Below are 22,961 nucleotides of genomic sequence, written 5' to 3' on the forward strand. Positions count from 1 at the left end.
TAAAGTCGTAGTGTAGACCAGGCCTAAATGAAGAGCAGCCTTAGAGATGATTTTCAGTCATGAAGAGAATGAATTAACTCTTTAAGCAAATGTGTATATTTTCCCTGTGGCTGCTAAATGGTAACTCAGCTAGGGATGGATACACACAGAACTCTCTAGGCTAGAGTATTCTTAGGCTTGACAGAGTTAGATTTTTATTTTTAAGCTTTTTTTAGATTTTTATTTATTTACATTTTCACAGTTATAATAAATTATAGGGGGGTTCAGACAATAACTTAGATTAAAAAAGTTAAAGCTTTATAAACCATTGAAACACAAATTGTCAACAACACATGTCAAATTATACAAAGTAAATATCCTTAAACCACCTCCACTAATGCTGGCATCACAGCATGTTTTGTCCACGTTAAGGTGAGCCTTTAATATGTTCTCAAGCAGCATTTTTCTTACTTTGCCTATCTGTAACTTTCAATTATTATTGATGGAAATATTTTTGTTAGTTCTTGTGTGTACAGTGAAATCAACATTAACTGACATTTACTAATAAAAATCTAATCCTTCCAGGCCTAAGTATTCTGTAACTGCATTAGTAAAATCATACTAAGTTCTAAGAACAATGACCCAAACCCTATCCCATGACATTTCCATGGCATGGTGTCCTTAGAATCCTTGTAGTCTACTAGAATTTTGTAGTTGTGGAGACAAACTGGGTTCCTGTGGTATTTCCCTTTGCATCTCTGCCTCTCCTCACTCAGATCATTCGAGGGGGAAGAGGGTTCCTCAGTTTGGGCATGTCTACACTTACCTCCGGAGTGTAGACCAGGCCTTAGACGAGGACCCATCCCTACCCTGGCTGACAACTTCATTATAGTAACTCTGCCTCCTTTCATGGCACTTGCTAACTCTCCAGTTGGAGATGGGGTAGGGATGACCTTGGGTCTGATTCTCTCCTGCCCTACACCTAATGTAGTCATTCACACTTGTGCAATTTAGAATGCTACTGAATCAAAATCCATCACTCAAACCGATGGAAAGTATTTGATGCCCCACTATGTGTCTTACTTCCATGTAGTAGAAATCTTGAACTGTTTTTAATATTTAACAATTTTTATTATCCTATCAAAATAAGATGTTACAACTTCCTACTCTATGGGTGAGAAGACGCACTGCAGTTGTCCCATTTTCAGTATGTTCTTAGTATTTTCAATCAATTAAAAATCAAAATCCATAGTACAATAAGCTCAAAAGCAGGTTTCAGTGAATCCTGTTCTAACTTTCTAGTTTAAAAAAATGATACAATCCTATCTGCTTAAACTTATCTAGAATACAGAAGTCCCATTGTGACAGTTTCAGTGTAGACTGAATCTGGAGATTCAGAATTGAGGCAGCAATTGGTGCGTAAACTGTGAATGTATGTGAAACAGAACTCCCCTCAGTTGCTTACAAAATTATTTAGGGTCTTTCTGTTGTAATCTTTGGTTAGCAATCTCTAGGTGTCAAAGTCTGTTGTCGGTTCCTTACTTTCTGGTTCAGAACCCCTCATTTTGTTCTGGATTCTCCTTTCCTACTTTGGCACTTGCTGTTGGGAGAATAACTGAATGGATTTCTGCAAAGCCTGTGCCTGAGTTGGCTGGCAGGCAACAAAGCCCCTAGGTAAGCTGGTTGACAGAAGCTGCTTTCTGACAGTGGCAGCTCCACCCTGGAGATCAATCATGTTGCCTGCACAGTGGCAAACAGAATGATAGCTCTCATTTCCTTCTACCGTAAATCTTTATTTCTCACATTATCTGTTCTGTTCTACTGTCTAAATTAATTTACTATAATTGCTATTATTAATTTTGTTGTCGTTACTTGTTTAGCACCAGCAATGTGCTAAACAAGAGATAAAGACAGTCCGTATCACAAAGAGCATTCCAACCATACCCCTAATCCTGCAATCAGATCCCCATGTGCTGACCCCCATTCATTTCAATGGGACGATGCATGGGCAGAAGGATCTGCCTCTGTGGATCAAAGTGCTCCATAGGGGCCTAAAAGCCAGACTTAAAAGGGCAAATATGGCTAATTGTAAATATATACCTGTAGGAACAAAGAATTTAGGTCATACTTACAGGATGGGGGACTTTACCCTGGGAAGCAGTGACTCTGAAGAAGATTGGTGATTATGGTGGATAATCAGCTGAACATGAGCTCCAAGTGTGCCTCTGTGGCCAAGAGTGCTAATGTGATCCTTGGATGCATAAATGGGAATCTTGAGTTGGAATAGAGAGGATATTTTACCTCTGTGTTTGGCACTAGTGTGACCATTGCTGGAATAATGTGTCCAGATCTGCTGTCCACAATTCAAGGATCATGGTAAATTGGAGAGGGTTCAGAGGTGAGCCATGAGAATGATTAAAGGATTAGAAAACCTGCCTGATAGTGATACTCAAAGAGCTGTCCACTTAGTTTAACCAAGAGACGGTTAAGAGGTTACTTGATCACAGTCTGTAAGTACCTACATGGGGAACAAATGTTTAATAATGGGCTCTTCAGTCTAGCAGAGAAAGGTATAACATGATCCAATGGCTGGAAGTTGAAGCTAGACAAATTCAGACTGGATATAAGACATACATTTTTAACAGTGAGAGTAAATAACCATTGGAACAATTTACCAAAGATTACAGTGGATGCTCCATCGCTGGCAATTTTAAAATCAAGATTGGCTATCTTTGTACAAGATATGATCTAGGAGTCATTTAGGGGAGCTTCTACGGCCTGTGTTATACAGATAGATTAGATGACCACAATGGTCCTTTCTGGACCTGGAATCTGTGGAAATTAAAAAAGGTGGATTGGGAAATCCTGAGGTAGGGGTGGGTATTGGTGATAGTATATAAAGGTTTTAGTGGCATTGTACTATAAAAATAAACTACCGTATATACTTGTTCATAAGCCGAATATTTTTGGTAAAAAAGTGAAGCATCAAAGACCGGGGCTCAGCTTATAATCAGGTCTACACCAAAATTTGATGATTTTAAACTCTGTGGAACCATTGAATTGAATATCTAATACATTGTCATTTTGTTTACCTGGAGCATCTGCAGACATGGAGCCCCTCAGCTCTCTGTGGCCACAGTTCGCTGTTCCCAGCCAATGGGAGCAGCGGGAAGTGGCGAGCTGAGGAGCTCCATGCCTGCAGATGCTCCAAGTAAATAAACTGTCCCGACCTGCCAGCGGCTTACCCTGACGGGCCAGGAGCCAAAGTTTGCCAACCCCTGAAGTATAGGGTTGGCTTATGAAAGGGTCATACAGTTTTTGCTATTTTTACCTATCCATTTTGGGGGGGTCATCTTATAAACGAACGGGCTAATGAATGAGTATATACGGTAACATTCTTGAGTACCACCGAAGAAGCTTTGTAATAGCTGTAGGATGCAGTGCATAGGATAGTTACACTAGAAATAAATTGAAATAAATAAAATCTTTCTTTTTTAGCTACTTATACCACACTCATCACCATAGTATCTGAATGCCTTACAAGATTATATTAGTCCAAGTGGATGATCCATACAGATGCTTAATTCTCTTATACTTCCATTTCAACAATGTATTGCTTTCATTTTGCCATCTGTCTGTTTAGTTTTGCTAGATTGGTACAAGCATGCACACATTTTCTTGCTAATTGAATGTTATGTTTCTCTAAGTAGAAAGGAGAGTTTAGTGAAGCTACAGTATTTAATAAATATCAACAGCACGTGAGAGGTGCAGATTTTGCACCCTCCCCTGGAATTCCAGGTGCAGTGTTCAGTAGCTAAAAGGGAACCAATGCCAGCTACAAATGGAGAGGCAGAAATTAGAGCAACTCCTGAAACATCACAGAAATTAAGGACCTGCTAGTTTAGTGTGATTGGAGCATGTAAATATTAACACTAATGATGACAACATGTAAATTGGAGTGTGCTATAAAATTTGAGTACATGGTACAGAAGTGCCACAGCATGTTTTATTGATGATTTTAAAAAATCAGCTGCATTTAATTTGCCAGGCTATTTATATGTGTTGTGCAGTAGTTATGGTTGCGGCAGAGTTTCCATGTAGTCACCAGTACTTTCAAAGCTTGTGTGTGTATAAATGAAATAAATACAAGTAAGATAAATTATTCAAACTTAGAAGTGAATTAGGCTTCGGGGGCGTTTTCGATTCACAAATATTCTTATTAACGTTCTCCAGCTTTGTTGACAAGACAAACAATAACAGAAAAGTTAACAGAGATAATTATGTAACATTAAAATTTTGTGGCTTGTTTATCAATTAAAAATCTCATCAGCTAATCAACTAGAATACTAGCAATAGATTAGTGTTAGTGCTTGTGAATAAATCAGTTTTACAGTAAAACACAAAAACAACTGAAAAGTGGCTGGTTTCAGTTTGAACAAGGGCAAACTTACAGATTTAATCCAAAACTGCTTTGAGGGGCAGGCATCTGTTTCAGGAGACCTTGGAATAAAAATATTGGTGTCCCTAGATAGGCATGAATTTTTCAAAACTGAGCTTTGTGGCTTTGTTTTTGTTTTATAACAAGCTGTTTCTGACAGTTTCTCATGTGCTAGGTCTTCTAGTTCCCATGAAATCTCACAAACAGTGAGGCTATGCCAATTTTGTTTTAAATGTTGGCTTTGCTGTATGGGTTCAGTGATTTTGAACCAAATCTGGAAAATAAAATTGTCAAAACTAGCATTTCGATACTATGGGGATGGGTGCTCTTCAAATACCTAAAACAGAAAGAGATTAGATTTTTGTGCAAATTAAATAGAAGAATGTATGCCAGAAAATTGATCCGTGAAATGTAGTCTTCTAGATCAGTCTAATAGTGACGTCAATTTTACTATAAACCCACAAACTGACAGAAAAAGATTTCCATTGATGATGATGATGATAATAATCTTCAGGGATTTTGCAGATTCTCTTGCCTAATATATTTTAAAAGCTTCAGGGTCATGATCTTATATATCAAAGAACAGACAGAATATATATCTTTATAGTTGCAACAATGAGCACTTAAATCACTTATTTCCCTAGTTACTGGGTCCCTTTAATTTACTTGGCCCCGCATTTACTCAGCAGTGTCAGAATAGATGATTACCATGGATCCTTCACATCTGTCATGAATTGATGCTCTCATTATTCTACATAAAAAAAAACCTTCTTTGCATTTTTAACTTTTCAAAAACATTTACAAATATATTTAACTTGTTTTATTAATGTTATCATAGGAAGGCAAAAACACTCCTAATCAAAATTAGTCCTACCCAAATGAGGGAGAAATTGTATGGCTCCTCCTAATGCCAACTTAATATTTGGAATATCATATAGACATATGTGATAGAGTATTGGCAACAGCATCTGTACCAGTACTCTGATCAATGGGTCACCAATTAAAGTGCCCTGGAGTAAACCTGAGGGCCAAAGCTGGGTCTAATTGATAGAATGGGGATGGGCTGGGGGGCATGACAATGCTAATTAACCCATTAGCCCAGAAAGTAGAAAGGCACCGGCAGGACGTGTTCAGAGGGGAAGAGAGCGACAGACACTGACTGACTGACTGATAGGTTTTTGAGAGTTGGAGCCAGGAGAGAGCTTCTGGAGGAACACAAGAGGTATCTTCCCCCCTCCTTGGCTGAGTGAGCTAAGGAGTGTATGCTATTGTAAATACAGAGCTGCACAAGTTTATACGGGAAGTGGGGAGAAGACTGTAAATTGCACCAGAGTACGGTCTCCAAGCCGTTTGGGACTAGAAAAGAGACAGGAGCAGGATGACACTGTCACAACATACAATGGTGCTCTCAGATTATTGTGCCAATGCCACAACATGGACAAAAAATACCAAGTGTACATTCAAAGAAGCTGTTTTGAGGCAGAATGTTTTCTATGAAACCATCTCAGTGTAAGTTTCCAGAGAGTTTTGTGTATTTACAGTACTTTTTTTTTTTTTTTTTAGAGTCATTGAGTATGATCAAGGCAAGGAATTCAGTTGTTTTTTGACATGCTGATGTGTCTAATGCATCTTGCTGTGTTTATGTATTGAAGGGGTCAACAAGGTAAACCCAATCAACTGGTTTTAAAAGTGCTGTAGAAGCTATATATAGTAGGATGAGTCACTTATGTGGTTTTCCTTGGTGACCTCACTTATGGCTGAAGTCAAACCATTTTCTTTCGTGTTTTTAATTATGACTGGCTTTAAGTAGCTTTCTTAGTGCTGCTGCAGAACATCAGGCAGTAACTAGCTTGTCAACTGGAAACTATATTATTTTGCAGAACATCAAAAGAATGCATAGAAAATTGTTGATCCAGATCAACTTGATGACAGAAGGCTACCAAGAGACCCAGCCCTTTGTGAGAGGCCGGGGTAGTAGCTTTCCTATAGGGAAGGAGGGGAAGAAAAGGGAGGTGGAATGGTTTATCCTGACAGCTGACAGGGTTTGCTTACGTTAATTCAGGATTTAATAGTAGACAGGCAGAGACATGGGGACCTGCTGTCATTTTGTCAGAGTCCTTGTGGAAAAGGTATTTCTGACATGGAGGGAAAGGTTTCCTGAGAATCCATAATTAAATGTCATGGCCTAGAGTGGGCAGAGCTATAGGAAAAATAAATCAGAAACCTTTCGATAATATAGAAAGAAATGAGGCTTTTTGGCAAGAAGTGATTTTTATAGATCACTGAAGAAACCTTGGCCTGTCAGCAAAAGACTATGTGTTGCAAAACTAGCACTCAGCAAACAACTTTTTCTTACAGTAACTGTTAGCACTAATCTAACACTTTTCATCCAAGGATCTCAACAGGGCTTTACAATTGATTGATTAATACAGAGAAACATATTTGTTACTGCATTTTGGCTTCTTGGCACCCTGTAAGTTCAATTGTTCCTGACTTGTACCAGTAAACGGACATGGATTGAGGATTTCATATATTTTATGGCTGATAGCAGATGAATATAGAAAATTGTTGCCCTAGAGAAGTGTTAATAGCCCATGATGTCAAGGAAAACAATGGAGTTACTCTTTTTCTCCCATCCCGATAATGTAGGCTCAATTTGAAAACTGTGGCTTGACGTTCAGAGGTCTGGCATGAGGAAATGCTGTCTTCTCTATTAGTGAAGAAGTTAGTGACTCCAGAATAAGCCACCTGTCTCAAATAAAGGTTGGGGGGTGGGGCGCAGGCAACATATGACAAAGCAGGGGGCTATGGAGTACCTTCTTCTCAAGAGTGGTCTAAGAAAATGAGTGTGAGGACTGCTGTGGAAACTGAGTGAAATAGATTGATAACACAGTAGCCTCATAACGACTGCTAAGGGCAATGAAAATAATGTGGAGTCTGAGACTTTAGGATCGGGCTGAAGTTTTCATTGCCTTTTGTTTCAGAGTGCGCTGAAGCAAAACCAGAGGTCGCTAAACCCCTACTCTTCTGTAGCACAAAATAGGGGGCTCAATCCTTCAAGCTGTCCACACAAGTCAGAAGGTTGATGTGGTCAGACTCTTAACATAGCTGTGCTGCCAATTCCTTGTCACTGACTGCAGATGCTGAGAGGAGCTGGAGTGAGTTTGTTTTTAGACTGCCAACTTAGCACTGTGCAACTTATGTACTGCTACATACCTTAAAACTGATTAGTCAGATAAAATTGACTGAGAACCACAGGAAATAAAAATAATGATTTGCGAAGAAAGGAGGGATGAAGAAGAAAACAGGAGAGAGGAGAAGAAAGAAAGTGGAAGGCGCACAGGTGGAGTGAAAGTAGCAAAAAAGCATGGGGGTAAAGGGAGAGACAGAAAAGGAGACGTGGGAAAAGGAAAATATAGTGGGAGAGGAAAGAGAGAGAAAAGGAAGGAAAAAAAGGTATTAATCCAAAATAGAAAAGGAAAAGGAAAAAAAGGGAAGGCTGAGGGAAAAAAAGAGGTAGAAAGAAGGGAAAACAAATAGGAAAAATTAGTGCTCAGTAAATGATGCTTCCAGAGTCCATCCTATAGCCACATGGCATTGGCTAAGCCTTTAATTTCACCTAGTTATAATTCTGTTGAGGTGCTACTGCAGCTTTCCAAAGGACATTCACTTCCCTATGCAAGTGTCCACCTTCTGCATTCCAAGGGCTATATGTGTTCTGCCCTCACCCTGTATGGGGGATCCCTTTTGATGTCAATGTGATGTGTAAATGTGAGCCAAGGGCATTGTATGGCCCTGAATATTCACTTCAGAAGAAGTCAATGTCCAGCTAACCTTTATATTCAAATACTAGTACAAATACTGTAGAATCAGAGAGGTTAGAAATGAAAAAGACCTACAAAGTTACCTAGTCTGCCAATACAAGATTGTTCCCTGCAGTATGTTTCGTGAGACAAGGTCCCCACATATTTATTCACTGTGTATAATTATTTAATTTAATAGAGCACCTATTGTGAGCATTAAAGCATCAAACTGCAAAAGATAGATTTAAAATAATTACTAGAGATAATACATCCAGTCAAAATACAGAACAGAGACAGGCAGCTTCTAAAAACCCACCCTGTCCAAGGAAATTGGCTCCCAACTGGATAAGGGACTGGGGCAAGCAAAGGACTGGGAGAGTCAAAAACAAAGGGAGGAATTCTAAATAATTCAGACTGAGTTTTTTAAACCGCGGATTTAGCCACAATTGTTGCATGTTTGGATTTCAGAGTACAAAGGATGCACAATCCATTATTTAATAGCATGCTAAGGTGCAACTAAAATTCAGCTTAATGATAACACAATAGGGTCAGCTAAAGTTCAGAGTGTATAATGAGGTACAGGACTTCTAGGACAAAGGCATTCATTTTTCCAAAACAAAACCATCTTTAGCAGTAGAGTTTAGCCAGCACCTTTGGCTAAAAAAAGAAAAGATTTTGTGATGTCTGGTCAAGAAATCGAGAGTTTGATATAAAAAGAATAATAAAAGATTAATATTTACTAACAATATCTTCCATTAATTTTAAAACTGATACTATTATAAAATTAATGGAAGCTGTTGCTAAATTCCCTAAACTGGTTTGGAAATATCAGTCTCGGTTATTAGGAACAAATGAAATACAAGGGGTTTTCAGCATTCCTAAAGTAGTCAGTAAAGGATTCTGATGGACCTTCTCTAGGAAGGAGATTCTATATCAAGGACCTTTGACAGAGAAAGACACACCTGTGCTTTTCTCATGCAAAGCTTTAGCAAAATGACCCCTTTGCAAATAATAAACTCTTACTTCAGCATTAGAAAGCTGACTGTTATCTTCTGAGGTATAAATTTATTTTATTTTTCTCATTAATGTTTTATAGCCTTATTAATATTTTAAATCACAATACCTAACATGGATAGGTCAAACAAACAAAATATGTACTGACTTGTTTAACCACTCGTGACAAATGCTACAGTTTTTCTTGTCATGTTATGTTTCTTTTGTAGAACTGTTACTGTTTGTCATGATGTCCTAGTGGATTAGTAGTAGTCTTGTTAAATTTGTTTTAGTTTTCATATGTGGACTTCAATTAAATATATTCATCAGTTAATTATATACACCTGACCTTGATTAAATAGTTAGCTCTCCCACTATATGTTCAATGACAACGAAGCATACTGCATGTAGCTAAGAATATTTGCACAAGTGTCAGTATATTTATACACTGGAAGCAGAAATCCTGTTTAAGACTTTTGTTTTACTTTATAGGCACATATGCACAGCTCTAAATATCTGTCAAAGTTGAAACTCATGATTAAAATTGTATCTATATAATATTTTCATTTAAATTTCCCATGACAAAAATGTCACTATACAGACATTCCCACAAAAGAAAACCAAAAGACCCTCTACCCAACCATTTTATGAGGTCCTATCAGATCATTCTTCAGTCTCCAGCCCCTCCAGTAATGACATCCAACGTCTCTAAAAGCATGATCCTAAGTCCATTTGAAGTTGATGGAAAGACTCTCATTGCCTTCAATGGGCTTTTCATCAGGCCCTATGTTTGCGAGTAAAAATGGGCTTTGCCATATGTCTAAAGGGTTGACAAATCCTGTCTGTGGCTGGCAAAGAGAAATGCATATTTCAGAGACAGGAAAACACCCTGGTATTGGTGCACAGAGATCCTGAGAGCAGCACCGTCCTATTTGTATCCCTCCACATTTGTATTGAGGAAAGCCGTAGTTCCAGTTTCTCAGTTAATCTGTGTTATAGGTTCTTTCATTTCAACTGGAATAATGATTGACATAAACAGTCAAGCATTAGTGCTCATTTACCTTCATCTTGGTTTAGCCATGAGCTAAGAGCAGTATGGATTTAAACTTACGACCTTTGATTATTGCAAACTTTCATGTAAAAACACAAGTAAACCAATCTAAGCGCTGCAAGGCAGGGTTTGAGTGGAAGAAGTGATGACTGAAGTTTCCTTTTCTTTAGTATTGTTATACCCTTCTCTGATTACTTTTAACCATCCCTTCCAGGAATAACTGTTATCTCTGGCTCAGAGACTTACCTCTGGAGAGGAAAATATTTTTGACTCTGCAAGATTCTGGATTTTGCATATAGTTTCAATAAATGTTCCTCGTTCCCCTCTTCCCCTTTAAAGTTCTTTTTACCAGTGTCTGTCCCCTTGCACATTATTCACTTCAGACACGCTTCAAGGGCACTTCACTTTAGCGCTGAACTCCTGGGAAATTCTTCTCAGGAATCATTGTTTTATTTTAGCATAGAAAGAATGGTTCATACCAGTAACCCAGTTCCTTTTACAGGTACCTTAAATCCAACTTCACCATTACCTGCAAACATCCAGGTTGCAGTTAGCAGCAGCTGCAGCAGTATCCTATTTATTCAAAAGCTTGTCATCATGAATTAGCAATGTAGACTAGGGCATGTCACGCCTTTGCAGATTGACTAAGTGCAGTTGTAGTGGCTGTACCTCATCTATTGGGGAGGTGTTGATAAATCTCTCCATGTTGCCTATCGTCACTGGGAAGCCTCCTATAAATCTCTCTAGGCTGCTTGTCCCAGCAGTGAAGGCTCTATAAATCTCTACATGCTCCCGTCTTCACCACAAATGCTCCTATAGCTGTCTCAAAGCTACCTGTCCCCCAATGCACTGAATTGAGGCAGAGAGATTTATTGCTTGGAGATAGGTGGTACAGAGATATTTAAAGGACCCTTCCCATCAGGCAAGTTATTTAGAGTTGTATTTATCTGAGGTATTGGTGCACATGCACAATCTACAGGACACTTGTTAGAATGACTATGCCAGTATCTTATGCTATCCTATGTTTAGCAACATGGATATAGAGTAGTAACCAATAAAAACTCAACTTTTGTTAACAGTTCATTTGGAACCGGAAGTCCACAATCAGGCAGCAATAGAAACCAAAAAACAACAACTAAAAAGCAATTAGAGTGTATTGTATTAAATGTAAACTACTAAAAAAAAGGGGAAAGTTTAAAATTTTTTTTGACAAGGTAAGGAAACTGTTTCTGTGCTTGTGTCATTTAAATTACTTCGGCGGCGGGCCCTTCAGTTGCTCCGGGTCTTCGGTGGCATTTCGGCGGCGGGTCCTTCAGTGCTGCTGAAGATGCGGAGCGAGTGAAGGACCCGCCGCCACCGCAGACTCGGAGCACCGGCCCGGTGAGTACAAGTGCCACAGCGGGTGGCACCTTTTTTTATGTCCGCTCCCCCGCTTTGCCCCAGGCCCCCTGAATCCTCTGGGCAGTCCTGTTTGTAACTCTGAGGTTCTGCTATATTTAGTTTGTGGAAAGGTTGAAGTGTGTGGTGTTGAAGGTGCCACTCCATGATCAATGCAGCCAGCTATATTGGTACTGCTTCTGTCACGATATCGAAGAACACTCAGAGTTCTGAGGCAGACGGGTAATTGAGATTAGATGTGCTGCAACACCTAGGCAAAACAGAGTGACTTAAGGCTGGAGTGACCGCCTGACTCCAAATGTTTTTTCTCTTGTGCAGTTATGAGACCCCTAATAATTCAGAATACACAGGAGAGTTGGGAAGACATCATCAAGTGGTTTAACAGACTTCTCAGACTCTGGTTTCCCACCACTGGATTGATAAGCTCACTCCATCTCACTATCTGCACTTGTTTTGTGGAGTCACCTACCGTATCAGAGTTGTGTCTGTTCAGGAACACCTCCGCATGTGTTTAGGATTCCGCTTGCCTCTGTGATAATTCAGGCTGTGCAGGAGAGTTCATGTAACATTACTGCTGTATTCAGCAGCTCAACACAGAATCCCCTAAGGTAATGGGCTCAGCTGAAAAGGAAGCAGTGAACTCTGCCATCTTTACAGAAACAATGGTAAAATCAGTGGTATATGTAAGTCCGAATTTTAAGTGGATTGTTCCTAACTTGTAGTCACGTATGTGCTTAAAGCCACTTTTTCGAAGTGCCACTCAGTCTATTCTAGTCAATATAGATTCTTATACCACCCTCTTCACAGTAGTATTTGCTTTCCAGGAGTGCATTAAGTGATCTGACTAAAGTCAGTCACATGTGGTTTGTTTTCTCTCGGATCTTCTCCCCAGGGGGAGAATTGTGTGTGTAGTGTTTTGCTTAAGTAAGGGGTTCCTTGGTGGGTTTTTTAACTTATACATTTTCTATGTGTTATTCTCTAGATAATACTTACTCCTGCCTCAGTGCAGGGGACAGGACTAGGTGACCTATCGAGGTCCCTTCCAGCCTTACATTTCTATGACTATGTCCTGGTTTACACTGGGGGGGGGGATCGATCTAAGTTACACAACTTCAGCTACATGAATAACATAGCTGAAGTTGATGTACTTATATCTACTTACCGTGGTGTCTTCACTGTGGTAAGTCGACAGCTGACGCTCCCCGTCGACTCTGCCTGCACCTCTTGCTCCAGTAGAGTAGCAGAATCGACGGGAGAGCGCTCAGCGGTCGATTTATCGCGTCTTCACTAGACGCGATAAATCGACCCCCGCCGGATCGATCGCTCCAGAGTTAAGTGTAGACATGCCCTATGTTAGGAAAGGCAGGCTGAAGGCATGCATCTTTCCCTTGGAGTGGAAGGTGGTGAGTTTTGTGATGGTCCTTAGTAGAGCTGAGTGAATAACTAATTCTTTTGGCTTGGTGGCCAAAAAAAAATCATTTAGGGTCAAATTAAACATTTTCTTCAATCAGAAATGATTATTCCTTTGATTTTGTTGTGTTGTTTTTTCACCAAACATAAACTTCTGAAAATTTTGCCTTTCTCGAGAAAAAAGGTGGCTAAAAATACATGAAGAATAAAAGGTAGCATATAGTCTCATTATTTAAATAGCAAGGAAAGGAAATATACAGTATGCAAACATACCCTTGTACGGAATTAAAACATTATACAGTAAAAGAAAACCAATGTATTTTCATGCTGCTATGATTTTTAAAAATGGATCTGGGATGAAGTAACAATGTCCTGCTTATGTAACAAGGACACTCTTCATGATTGTTATATAATGATGATCTCATTCAAATTTGTCAGAATAAACTAGGTGATACTAATTGTTTAGCAAGAGAGTGTTTTATAAGTTCATTCCATGTTAAGTACATTTTACAATGTACTGTGTATGAAGTAACATTGTGCATGGAATACAAAGCTATTAATCCAAATGCAGGTTGAAAGTTGAATGGTAAAATACTATTAACTGCTTTGTGGACTTCATCTCATCTCTGCTTTCAGTTGCAGTGCAGATGACACACAATAAAGTCTGGGGCAGATCAAGCCCCAGAGTATGCAGAAACGCAGCATGGAGGTGGTGGCCTCAAGACTTGAAACTCTTTTTTCCCTTGATCAGATTTAGATAAAGTTCAATTTTAAGGGCTAAGGTTCAAGATTTTTTTTACTAAAATGATAAAAAGTTAGCTGCTCATTGCATTCAGTACTTATCCTAAAACTAAAACCAAATAGACATGACCAAGCCCAGATATTCCACACCCAAAAAGAACAATGAATTATGACTTGAATACTTTGCCTCTTTTATTCTGTCAGTTGATTCCCCTCTCTATTTTTTGTCATGGCCAGATTCAACCAACCTCACTCTGATTGAGTTGTACCTTTCTGTATACATTGTTTCATTGGTTTCAATGGGACAAATTGCAGAATAATGCAGAGGGCAAGTCAGGGTGGCAGAATCTGACTCTAAATGTCTTTCTTTCATCCATTCCTGTGTGAAAATCCCACACAAACAGTAGGAGAATCTGACTATACAAAGGAAAGAGTGAAACTGACTATAAACAGAGTGCTGTGCTTATCATATATAAAATGGATGAAAAAAGGAGATTATTTTAATCTCTTTTAATTATATTAACCCTTAGGTGTTACTTGTAACAATTGGTTAATAAAAATCAGACAGAAGTGTGACGTTTAAGTTTACAATGTTCTTTTAAAAATTGTTTTTAAAGATACTGGGAAAATGAGGTGAAAAATCATGGTTTGAAGCTTACACAGAGCTCTTCTTGACCTGAACAAGAGCTTTGTGTAAGCTCGAAAGCTTGTCTTTCTCACCGACAGAAGTTGGTCCGGTAAAAGATACTAGCTCACTCACGTTGTCTCTCTAATATCCTGGGACCAACAAAGCTACAACAACACTACATACTGAAATATCCTGATCATGTTCCTGTTGTACAGTCAGAAATAAACTGCTGGCAGAGTCAAAAGTCAGAGGTCCCAGGGGCAAGGAGAAGTTGTTGCTGAAGGGTCAGTTGAGATGTGGAGACCATATATGCCAGCTGGCTGGCAAATATGATGTGGGTGGTGCACAAGCATTAAACTGCCAACTCATCTCTCATGGAGGTAGGTTGCCCCATTTATATTTATACCCAGATTATTATTTTTTAAACCAGTATGGCTCATCTCCTTTCAAAATGAAACAGTTGACTGTAATCTGCCTAAATATGTTCCTGACACTAAACATTTCCACATGGATTTGTTAGAAATAGGATAGGAAAAGAATAATATGAGCTTATATGTTTATCCTACACACAACGAGGGATGACTGTCATAACTCATTTGTCCCTTTGCCAATTATGAGTTGAGGCACTTTCTGCCTTGCTTTACCCGTTGAATTTGCATGTACCATACTGATATTATGGTGGGGGGGGGAGGAGAAGCGTTATATCTTGGTTAATTTTTTCCCCAGCATTTACGTAATGCCCACATTTCCAATGGTGCGCAACTCATGAAAAGTGCTTCAGGCACAATGCTGACATGCAAGTTCTGATCCCTGGAGCGATTGAAGTCCATTGGAGTGTGGTTTTTGTTGTTTTAAGGCATGAGCAAAACATCAGTTTTGGTTGGTGTTGGTTTAGCTTGGTGCTTCACTGTTTCAAATTAAGAATGAAAGTTTGCAAACCGTTTGGCCATAATGTGGATAATAGCTTTTGGTTTTATAACTAATAATAATACCTTGCCATTAAATAGCACTTTTTGTTTATAGATCTCAAAGTGCTTTACAAAGAAGGTCAGTAAAATTATCCCAATTTTATTGATGGGGAAACTGAGGCGCAGAGAGGGGAAGTGACTTGCCCAAGGTCACCCAGCTGGCCAGTGACAGACAAGACTAGAACCAGGTTTCCAGAATCCCGGACCTGTGTTTTGTCCACTAATAGATCTTTATTAATTGGAAATGGACCTGGAGAAAATCCTGCAGTCCTTACTAATGGCCCATAAAGATGGAGTGAAATGCTCACTCTGAACTGACCTGTTTTTGTGGGCTTCGGTCAGAACCCCTTAATGGTTCCTTTTTATTATTTTATCTATTGTATATCACTGATACATAAACCTCTCCCTGTATAGCTCTCTAATCTATACACAAAGCTAGCTTTAAGTTTCCAAGCTGCTTGCCTCTCCTCTGGTCCCACTGCCAAAGAGAGGGAGATGGTCCATTCTATGAACTGCAGAACCTGTATGGGGTGCAACCCTCAACCCTTCCATAAAACATGTTCACTTTTTTTGTCAGAGCTTTGCTTCAACAAACATTTTCCAGCCAGCTCTACTAATTTGTAATTAGAAATTGATAGATTTGATTTGTATTCAAATGCATGTAACCTTCTGTCATATTCTTTATATTTCTGTTTAGTTCGGTTCTTATAACAGTACCCCACACAGTAGAACCTGAGTGCCTTCTAAGAGATAACAACAACTACAATAGACCCCGTTATCTAATTTACTTCCCCTGAGGCAGGTGGGATTATGTGGTTTTTATTTTTAACTGTATTTCCTTCTTTTCTTTCCCCTTCCTCCTCTCTTTCTTCTTTCCTTTATTTCTTTTCCCTCCTCTGTGTTCTTTTCCCCCTTCCATTAGTTGCAGCTTTGAGAAATCTAATAAGGGCTGGTCTACACTGGGGGGGGATCGATCCAAGATACGCAACTTCAGCTATGCGACTAGCGTAGCTGAAGTCGAAGTATCTTGGATCGAATTACCTGGGGTCCAGACGGCACTGGATCGATGGCCACAGCTCCCCCGTCGACTGCGCTACCGCCGCTCACTCTGGTGGAGTTCCGGAGTAGACGGTGAGCGCGTTCGGGGATCGATATATCGCGCCTTAACGAGATGCGATATATCGATCCCGGATAAATCTATTGCTACCCGCCGATACGGTGGGTAGTAAAGACGTACCCAAAGTAAAAGAAGTGAGGTTGACTCTTCCTTCAGAAAGCTGTGAGATTTGCAGTCATTCTAATCATCTTAAGTGGCAAATTCCAAAGCCCAGGTCCTGAGGGAGCCCAGCCCTCTCTCTTTCTATCATTAGTTCCATCCTTGAGGTTGACAGTTTCAGAGTTCCTAGGGAACTCTCATGGGAGGTTGTTACTGTGAAGAGAGACACTCTTGGAGATATCTTGGGCCAATTCCATGGAGGGCCTTTCAGAGTAACAGCAACCTTAAATTTGACCCTGTAGTCTATGGGAGCCAGTCTAGTGAGCAGAGCAGAAGGGTAATATTACTAAGGAAGCAAAGCTGCTGTATTCTGGACTAACTGAAGCTTTTTAAATGTTAGAAGTGTTTAAACCCAGGTCCAGAGAGTTGCATAGTCCAGCCAAGGTATCACGAAGGCTTGAATAATTGTTACCAAGTCATAGGCACGAGTCTCATGATTCCCTTAGGCAGGGACCCAGTCTTCATATGTGTTGGTACAGCACCACGCATACCTATGGTGGAAATAAAACATGTTTACTTTCCTTCGTGATGGCAATTTTGAAATGTAAATTTCCTTGAGCCTTGCTCAGTGTGTACATATTGCCTCAAGGGTTCCTTTAATATGTATGGTGTTGTGTTAATGTTTTTCTTAGTCTTGAGAGTTTTAGTCCTTTGGTGCAGTTAACGTTTCTGGTAGTGTATGATTTTAAGCAACTTCTGGTTTTTGACTTAATTGTTGTTTTAGCTTATCACTCAGTTTGTTTTTTGACACTGGAAGTGTGTTAGATGGGGATGTTTTGTATTTTAAATACGGTAGACATTTCATACAAATATATATTTTATTTACTTTTGCTTCCTTTTCCTTGGCACCTTACTTAGAACTGTGTACTGTTGTCGTTTATAAAAGTCAGCGTGCTCAGTTATTTAATACCAGAAGGAGAGAGAAAAATTTCCTAAATTAGATTAATGGCTTGACCCTGGATATCATGCCACTATAGTCAACAATACAATGTTTATATCCCTGCGAGCCAAAATATTAAATGCATAGGTATTTTCTCATTATATAAAAGTTGCAATATCTCTCTTCTGTTCCCTTGTATATGTGCCATCTAAACTTCCCAGTGCAGATGGGAAGTTCTCGTTGACATTGAATTCTTGCCACCACACTCAGCTAAAGTTTTTTATGTGTAACGGGGCACCACTCAAATAAGAGTCTGAGTTAACTTTGCCGTGAAGACAAGCCTTGTGCTGACTGGGTAACTAAAGAAATGATGAAATAACAAGTCAGGAGGGCCTGCTCTTCAGCTGGTGTAAGCTCCCTTGAAACTGATTTACACCAACTGAGGATCTGGCCAGAGTGGTAGTTGAGCAGTTGAGAGGGGAAGGGATTTTTAGTTAGCCTGTTTTATTTAGATAAGATACATTTAATTCAGTGAGTAATTAATGAATATTGCAGACATTTTGTTAAAGACTCAAAGCCACCCCCCTTCAATAAAGGTGTTAAAACACACAATAAAGCTCTGAGACCCCCCAGAACAACAGAGGTGACATTTGTGATATTTCTAAGGTTAAAAACAAGATGGGCCCCACTTGTCTCTTAAACAAAAAACAAAAGGAAACAGCCCCCCCATCTCCTCCCCCCACACACATACAATACTTCAGTCTGTCTTTATACATCATCATAAAGATCCAAAAAAGAACAAATGCCTAACTTTTTCAAAAGTACATTGCAGGTCACCTTCAAAATCGGAGCTTAAAAAATCAAGGAGAAGTTTAGAAAAATGGGAACTGGGCATCCAACTTCAGGATTCCCATAGGGATCCTGTGTTTGAAGATGGTTCACTAACCATAACAAAGAATGGAAACGTAAGGTTCAATAATCAGGATAAAGTATTATTGCTCTGGAGTGCTATAATAAAGACCTGGATTTAATTCCCAATATTTTGATTCCTGTGCTTATCTCTCTGTACTTTGCCTTGCTGGGAATGATGCCAATAGTGTTGCCTCCCATCCACTCTTGCTATGCCAGAATTACAGTGTTTGGAAGGGCCTCGAAGGGATAAAGTAGGATGCGTGGAGGAACTGAAGCGGTTCCCTGAGGACTCTGAAAGGGACATGGACAACAAATGAAGCCCACTAGGATAAAACAGAACCAAAAGCATGAGGAAACTGTCTAATTTGGTGAGGAGGTGTATTTGGATCAATGTGGTATCAAGATCTAAAAAAATGAGAGAGAAAAGATGACTGGCTTGGCAATAAAAGATAATTGACCACAGAGAAGAGCAGACTCTGCTGTGGCCAGCACGATATTCAGATTGCGAACAAGTGAGGAGAGTTGTGTTGGAAGGATGGTTAGGCAGCTCAGAGGAAACAAACTTACCATAGAAAGGAAATGAGGTTGAAATTTTGAAAAAAGACTATAAGAATCAAAGATTTTTACAAGGACAGCAGAGGAAAGACTCTGGAAAAATTTCAGTGGAAATAAAAGGATGACTAGCTGGGGTTGGAAGGTGGCAGAGGGAATGGAGCGGAACTGGGAATGATAGGATCTTGGAGAATAGCATTTTCTCCAAGCTCCTGCCAGATGGAGTACTTTAAAAATGAACTTCAGTCCAGTACATCCATCATGTACTAGGTTTTGCTTCACCCTGACTGTCATTTGAAGTCAATGAGTATCTTTTAATTGACTCCAGTGGACACTTGATTGGCCCTGTAATAGCAGTGAAATCAAAGTCCTCATCCTTAAAATGTCTAATGGTAAGAATGGGGATAAACTAATTTTCACCTCGTACACTCTATCTAGGTGCCATGGGGAGCTGAAGGTATCACCTTGTTGTTTCCCCGTACTGTGCCAGCACATGGTGACGCTCAGGACACTGCCCCATCTATTGATTAGCAAGCTATGTAAAGCGTATGTAGTCTTATCTTCCGCCTCTTGTTAGGAGGAGCTAAAGCTTTCATCTGTCAGGCCTTGCCAAAAAGAGTGAGAACACTAACACAGGAATCTGACAAGGCTGAAGTACAGGTGACAGAAGGCAAGGTCTGAATGCGAGACATAAGTCCTAGCTACTAGATCACTAGCAACACTTAAGTATTCTGAATGTTCTTTGTCATCCAAGAGAGCAGGCTTAACCCTCTTGGCTTGAGTTTTGTTTTCTACAAATGTACTTTAACCTCAGTGTATCTGACATATTAAGCTTAAGTTATAGTTTCTAGCAGAACTATGTCTCTGTAGGCTCTTAAAAATGAGAGATGGAAAAGACCTATGAGACAGAGTTTGCCACATGTACAAGTCTGCCGCATGTAGAGGATATTGTCCCCAATGGAAGACATAACAGATTTTAAACTCATTCTACCCTTGATCTTAATCAAAAGACCAAGAAACTGCAAGCCGAGACATAAGGACAGTGTTGTATTATGTCAGTAGTTAAAAGATCTAAAACATAATAAAAATACATTAAAATATAGCTGACATGTCAAGGGCAAAAATGAGACGACAGAAGATTCACATGCGGTTTAATTCACCCTTGTGCAGGTGAGGAGCACTAGGCCTGTGCCCACCTTACGTTCCACTTATGCCCTCAGAATAAGGCTTAAGAAAGATATTAGGGATACTGTGATGGTGTGTATGCAGCCTTTGCGGCTCCCTGTGGGGGGACTCCACAGTACAACTACACCCCACCCTAAGAAGCAGCAATCTGAGAAGAAAAGATCAGTGATGCTGGGTCCTCCAGGCTTGCCTAGAGAAGACTCTAAAAGCAGTCATTTTGGAAATCACAGAGATCTGATCCTCAAAGGGCTAGAGAGGCTAGCAACAGCCAATCTGGGCCTGGTTGCCCCAGATAAAAGGGGCTGCATGGCCTTAGCAGTTCAGTTCCTGCCTGGAACCAGAGGAATGAGGATGGGAGCTCCTCTCTGGCCAAAGGAGCCTGAAAATTAGTGTTTATGGCTGGCCGAACTTAGATAGCTGGGGTTGCAGAGAGAGAATAACCTGAGGATGTTGGACCTGAGATAGGGCTGGAGATAACGGGCCTGGTTGGAAGAGGCCCAGGGAAATAACAGTGACAGATTGGAGTAAGCGGTACATGGCTACTATATATATAGTCTCTGGGTTGGAATATGCAGTAGCGGGCAGGCCCAGGTTCTCCTTCCAGTCACAGGTAAAAGTGGCATAAATCCTGAGAAGGAGGGACAAACCTAGCCTTAGCCCTAAGGAGAAGACAAGGTTTGTTTGGAAGCCCAAATGAAGGGCTGAATTTAAAGGGCCCAGAGCCAGTACAAGCAAATAGACTGTTTGTTGGACTCTTTAATACCCCAGAAAGGGTTCATTTGGACTTTGTGACTTGGCTAGAGGGCCAAACCTCTGAAGACCCACCAAGGTCAGCCAGAAGGCTGCAGGGGGCACCAGGGATGAGAAAAAGTTGAGTTGAGTGCCAGTTTACAGGTGCATAGTCTTTGTCCTGGCCCATTGCCCACCAGTGTATTTCATCTATAGTGTATATAAGTTCACCATGGAATCATTATTTTTTTCATAAGGAGCAAGATTACTGTAGCCTAGTGATGAATAGATATGACTAAACCAAGTGGGAGAAGATAATTGTGGATTATGAAGGGAGATGAAACAGCATGAGTAGCGTTTTGGATGTACGCATTTTCCGAGAGTTTTAACAATTTCCAGTTCTTACCAAAAAAAGCAGCTCTTCAGTATTTCTGCTATTGTGAAAGGAATAGCAGAAATAGAGCCAAGCACACCAAGAAAGGAATTAACAGCAGGAAAAAAGATGAGGGATCTCCACCTCCATTAGTAGTAATGGTCACATTATGTTGTACTCCTTTTGTACTAGGGGTCTCAGAGTCTGAGACTGAGATCTGAAATCGAACCATGGAGGCAAGAAATGTCATTGCTTTTGAAGGCACAAATTGCATTTCCATGTTAAGGTTTTACCAAGGTGACCAACAAATATAGAGGGAAGTATTTTACTCTAAAGTGTCCAAGTTCAGTGCAAATGGTAAACAAAGCAGAATAAGTTCCACGCTTGGTGTAGGGGGAAATGGCTTAGCAACTAGAGGATTAAGGAACAATATATTGTCAAATAATTGAATGGTATCCAGTTGCTGAGGAGATAAGGAAGAGAGAGCAGTTTTTACTGGAAATAAGTGCTCATTAAAAGCTCTGGTCTCCCTAGCTACTAGCAAAATAGCTTAGAAATAAACACCACAAACTGGTTCTTGTTTAAGGCTCTGAAGCACCCCTTAACAAATCAACCCGTTGGTGCAGAAGATTTATCCCACTTGCTTCTGCACTCAAAGTTTGTGTAGACTTTGTGGGGGGGAAGAAAGGGAGATGAGCATGAAAGGCAAGATGGACATGTGGTTAAAGGAAATTAGTCTGCCACAGACTTCTTGTGTGATCTTGTGCAAGCCACTTAATCTTCCGGTCTCCGTTTCTGCCTCTGCAAATTGAGAATGGTCATACCTCTCAGGTGTGTTGTGAGCATAAATCCATTAGTCCAGTGTTTCCCAAACTTGGGACGCCGCTTGTTTAGGGAAAGCCCCTGGCGGGCCGGGCCGGTTTGTTTACCTGCCGCGTCCGCAGGTCTGGCCGATCGTGGCTCCCACTGGCCGCGGTTCGCTGCTCCAGGCCAATGGGAGCTGCTGGAAGCGGCGGCCAGTACATCCCTCGACCCGCGCCACTTCCAGCAGCTCCCGTTGGCCTGGAGCAGTGAACCGTGCCAGTGGGAGCCGCAATCAGCCAGACCTGTGGATACGACAGGTGAACAAACCGTCCCGGCTCGCCAGGGGCTTTCCCTAAACAAGCTGCGTCCCAAGTTTGGGAAACACTGCATTAGTCGATGTGAAGTTCTCAGGTACTTTGGTTATGAATATTGTAGAAACAGCTAATAAAGCTTAAGACTGTAAGAAATTTGAAAGTCTAAAACTGATGGGAGTTGGGTGCTTTACTCCTCTTTGTGCTTTTGAAACTCTCATTAATTGGCTCCAGTGTAAATCTGAGAAGACCTCAAGTACATATAACCCTATGAAAAATGACTAATCACAACCTCAAAATCTAGGCAGTGTCTGAAGCGTGTATGTTCCATTTTCTACAGCTCAGCTGTTAACATGTACAAAGCTTTTGTTTGTAACCATGACAAGGTATTATTTTTAATCAGCTCCTAGGGATAGTGGTTACATTTATGAATTATTTATGGATTAGGTCCTTCACTTTCCTTGCTAACTTCAGTCCATGTCTGCATAGTTTTGAATTAGTTTCTTTCTCAAACAGTTCATGGACATAAA

The 22,961-nt window shown here is 40.2% G+C and overlaps 1 protein-coding gene across 7 annotated transcripts in view; it reads left to right on the plus strand.

Moving 5' to 3' along the window:
- NLGN1 (neuroligin 1) overlaps positions 1-22,961 on the plus strand; it is a 456,846-nt gene that overhangs the window by 90,809 nt on the left and 343,076 nt on the right. Inside the window, exons 2-3 of one of the 7 annotated variants that reach the window (XM_024221213.1) lie at positions 8,869-8,902; positions 10,747-10,766. The exons of the other annotated variants lie outside the window; for them this stretch is intronic. Of the exons in view, the coding sequence (XP_024076981.1) occupies positions 8,869-8,902; positions 10,747-10,766 (54 nt within the window). The remainder of the gene's footprint in view (positions 1-8,868; positions 8,903-10,746; positions 10,767-22,961) is intronic. 7 annotated transcript variants of the gene reach the window in all.

Source organism: Terrapene carolina, unplaced genomic scaffold (assembly GCF_002925995.2).
Source record: "Terrapene carolina triunguis isolate 2854851 unplaced genomic scaffold, T_m_triunguis-2.0 Scaffold88, whole genome shotgun sequence".
NCBI lineage: Eukaryota > Metazoa > Chordata > Testudines > Emydidae > Terrapene > Terrapene triunguis.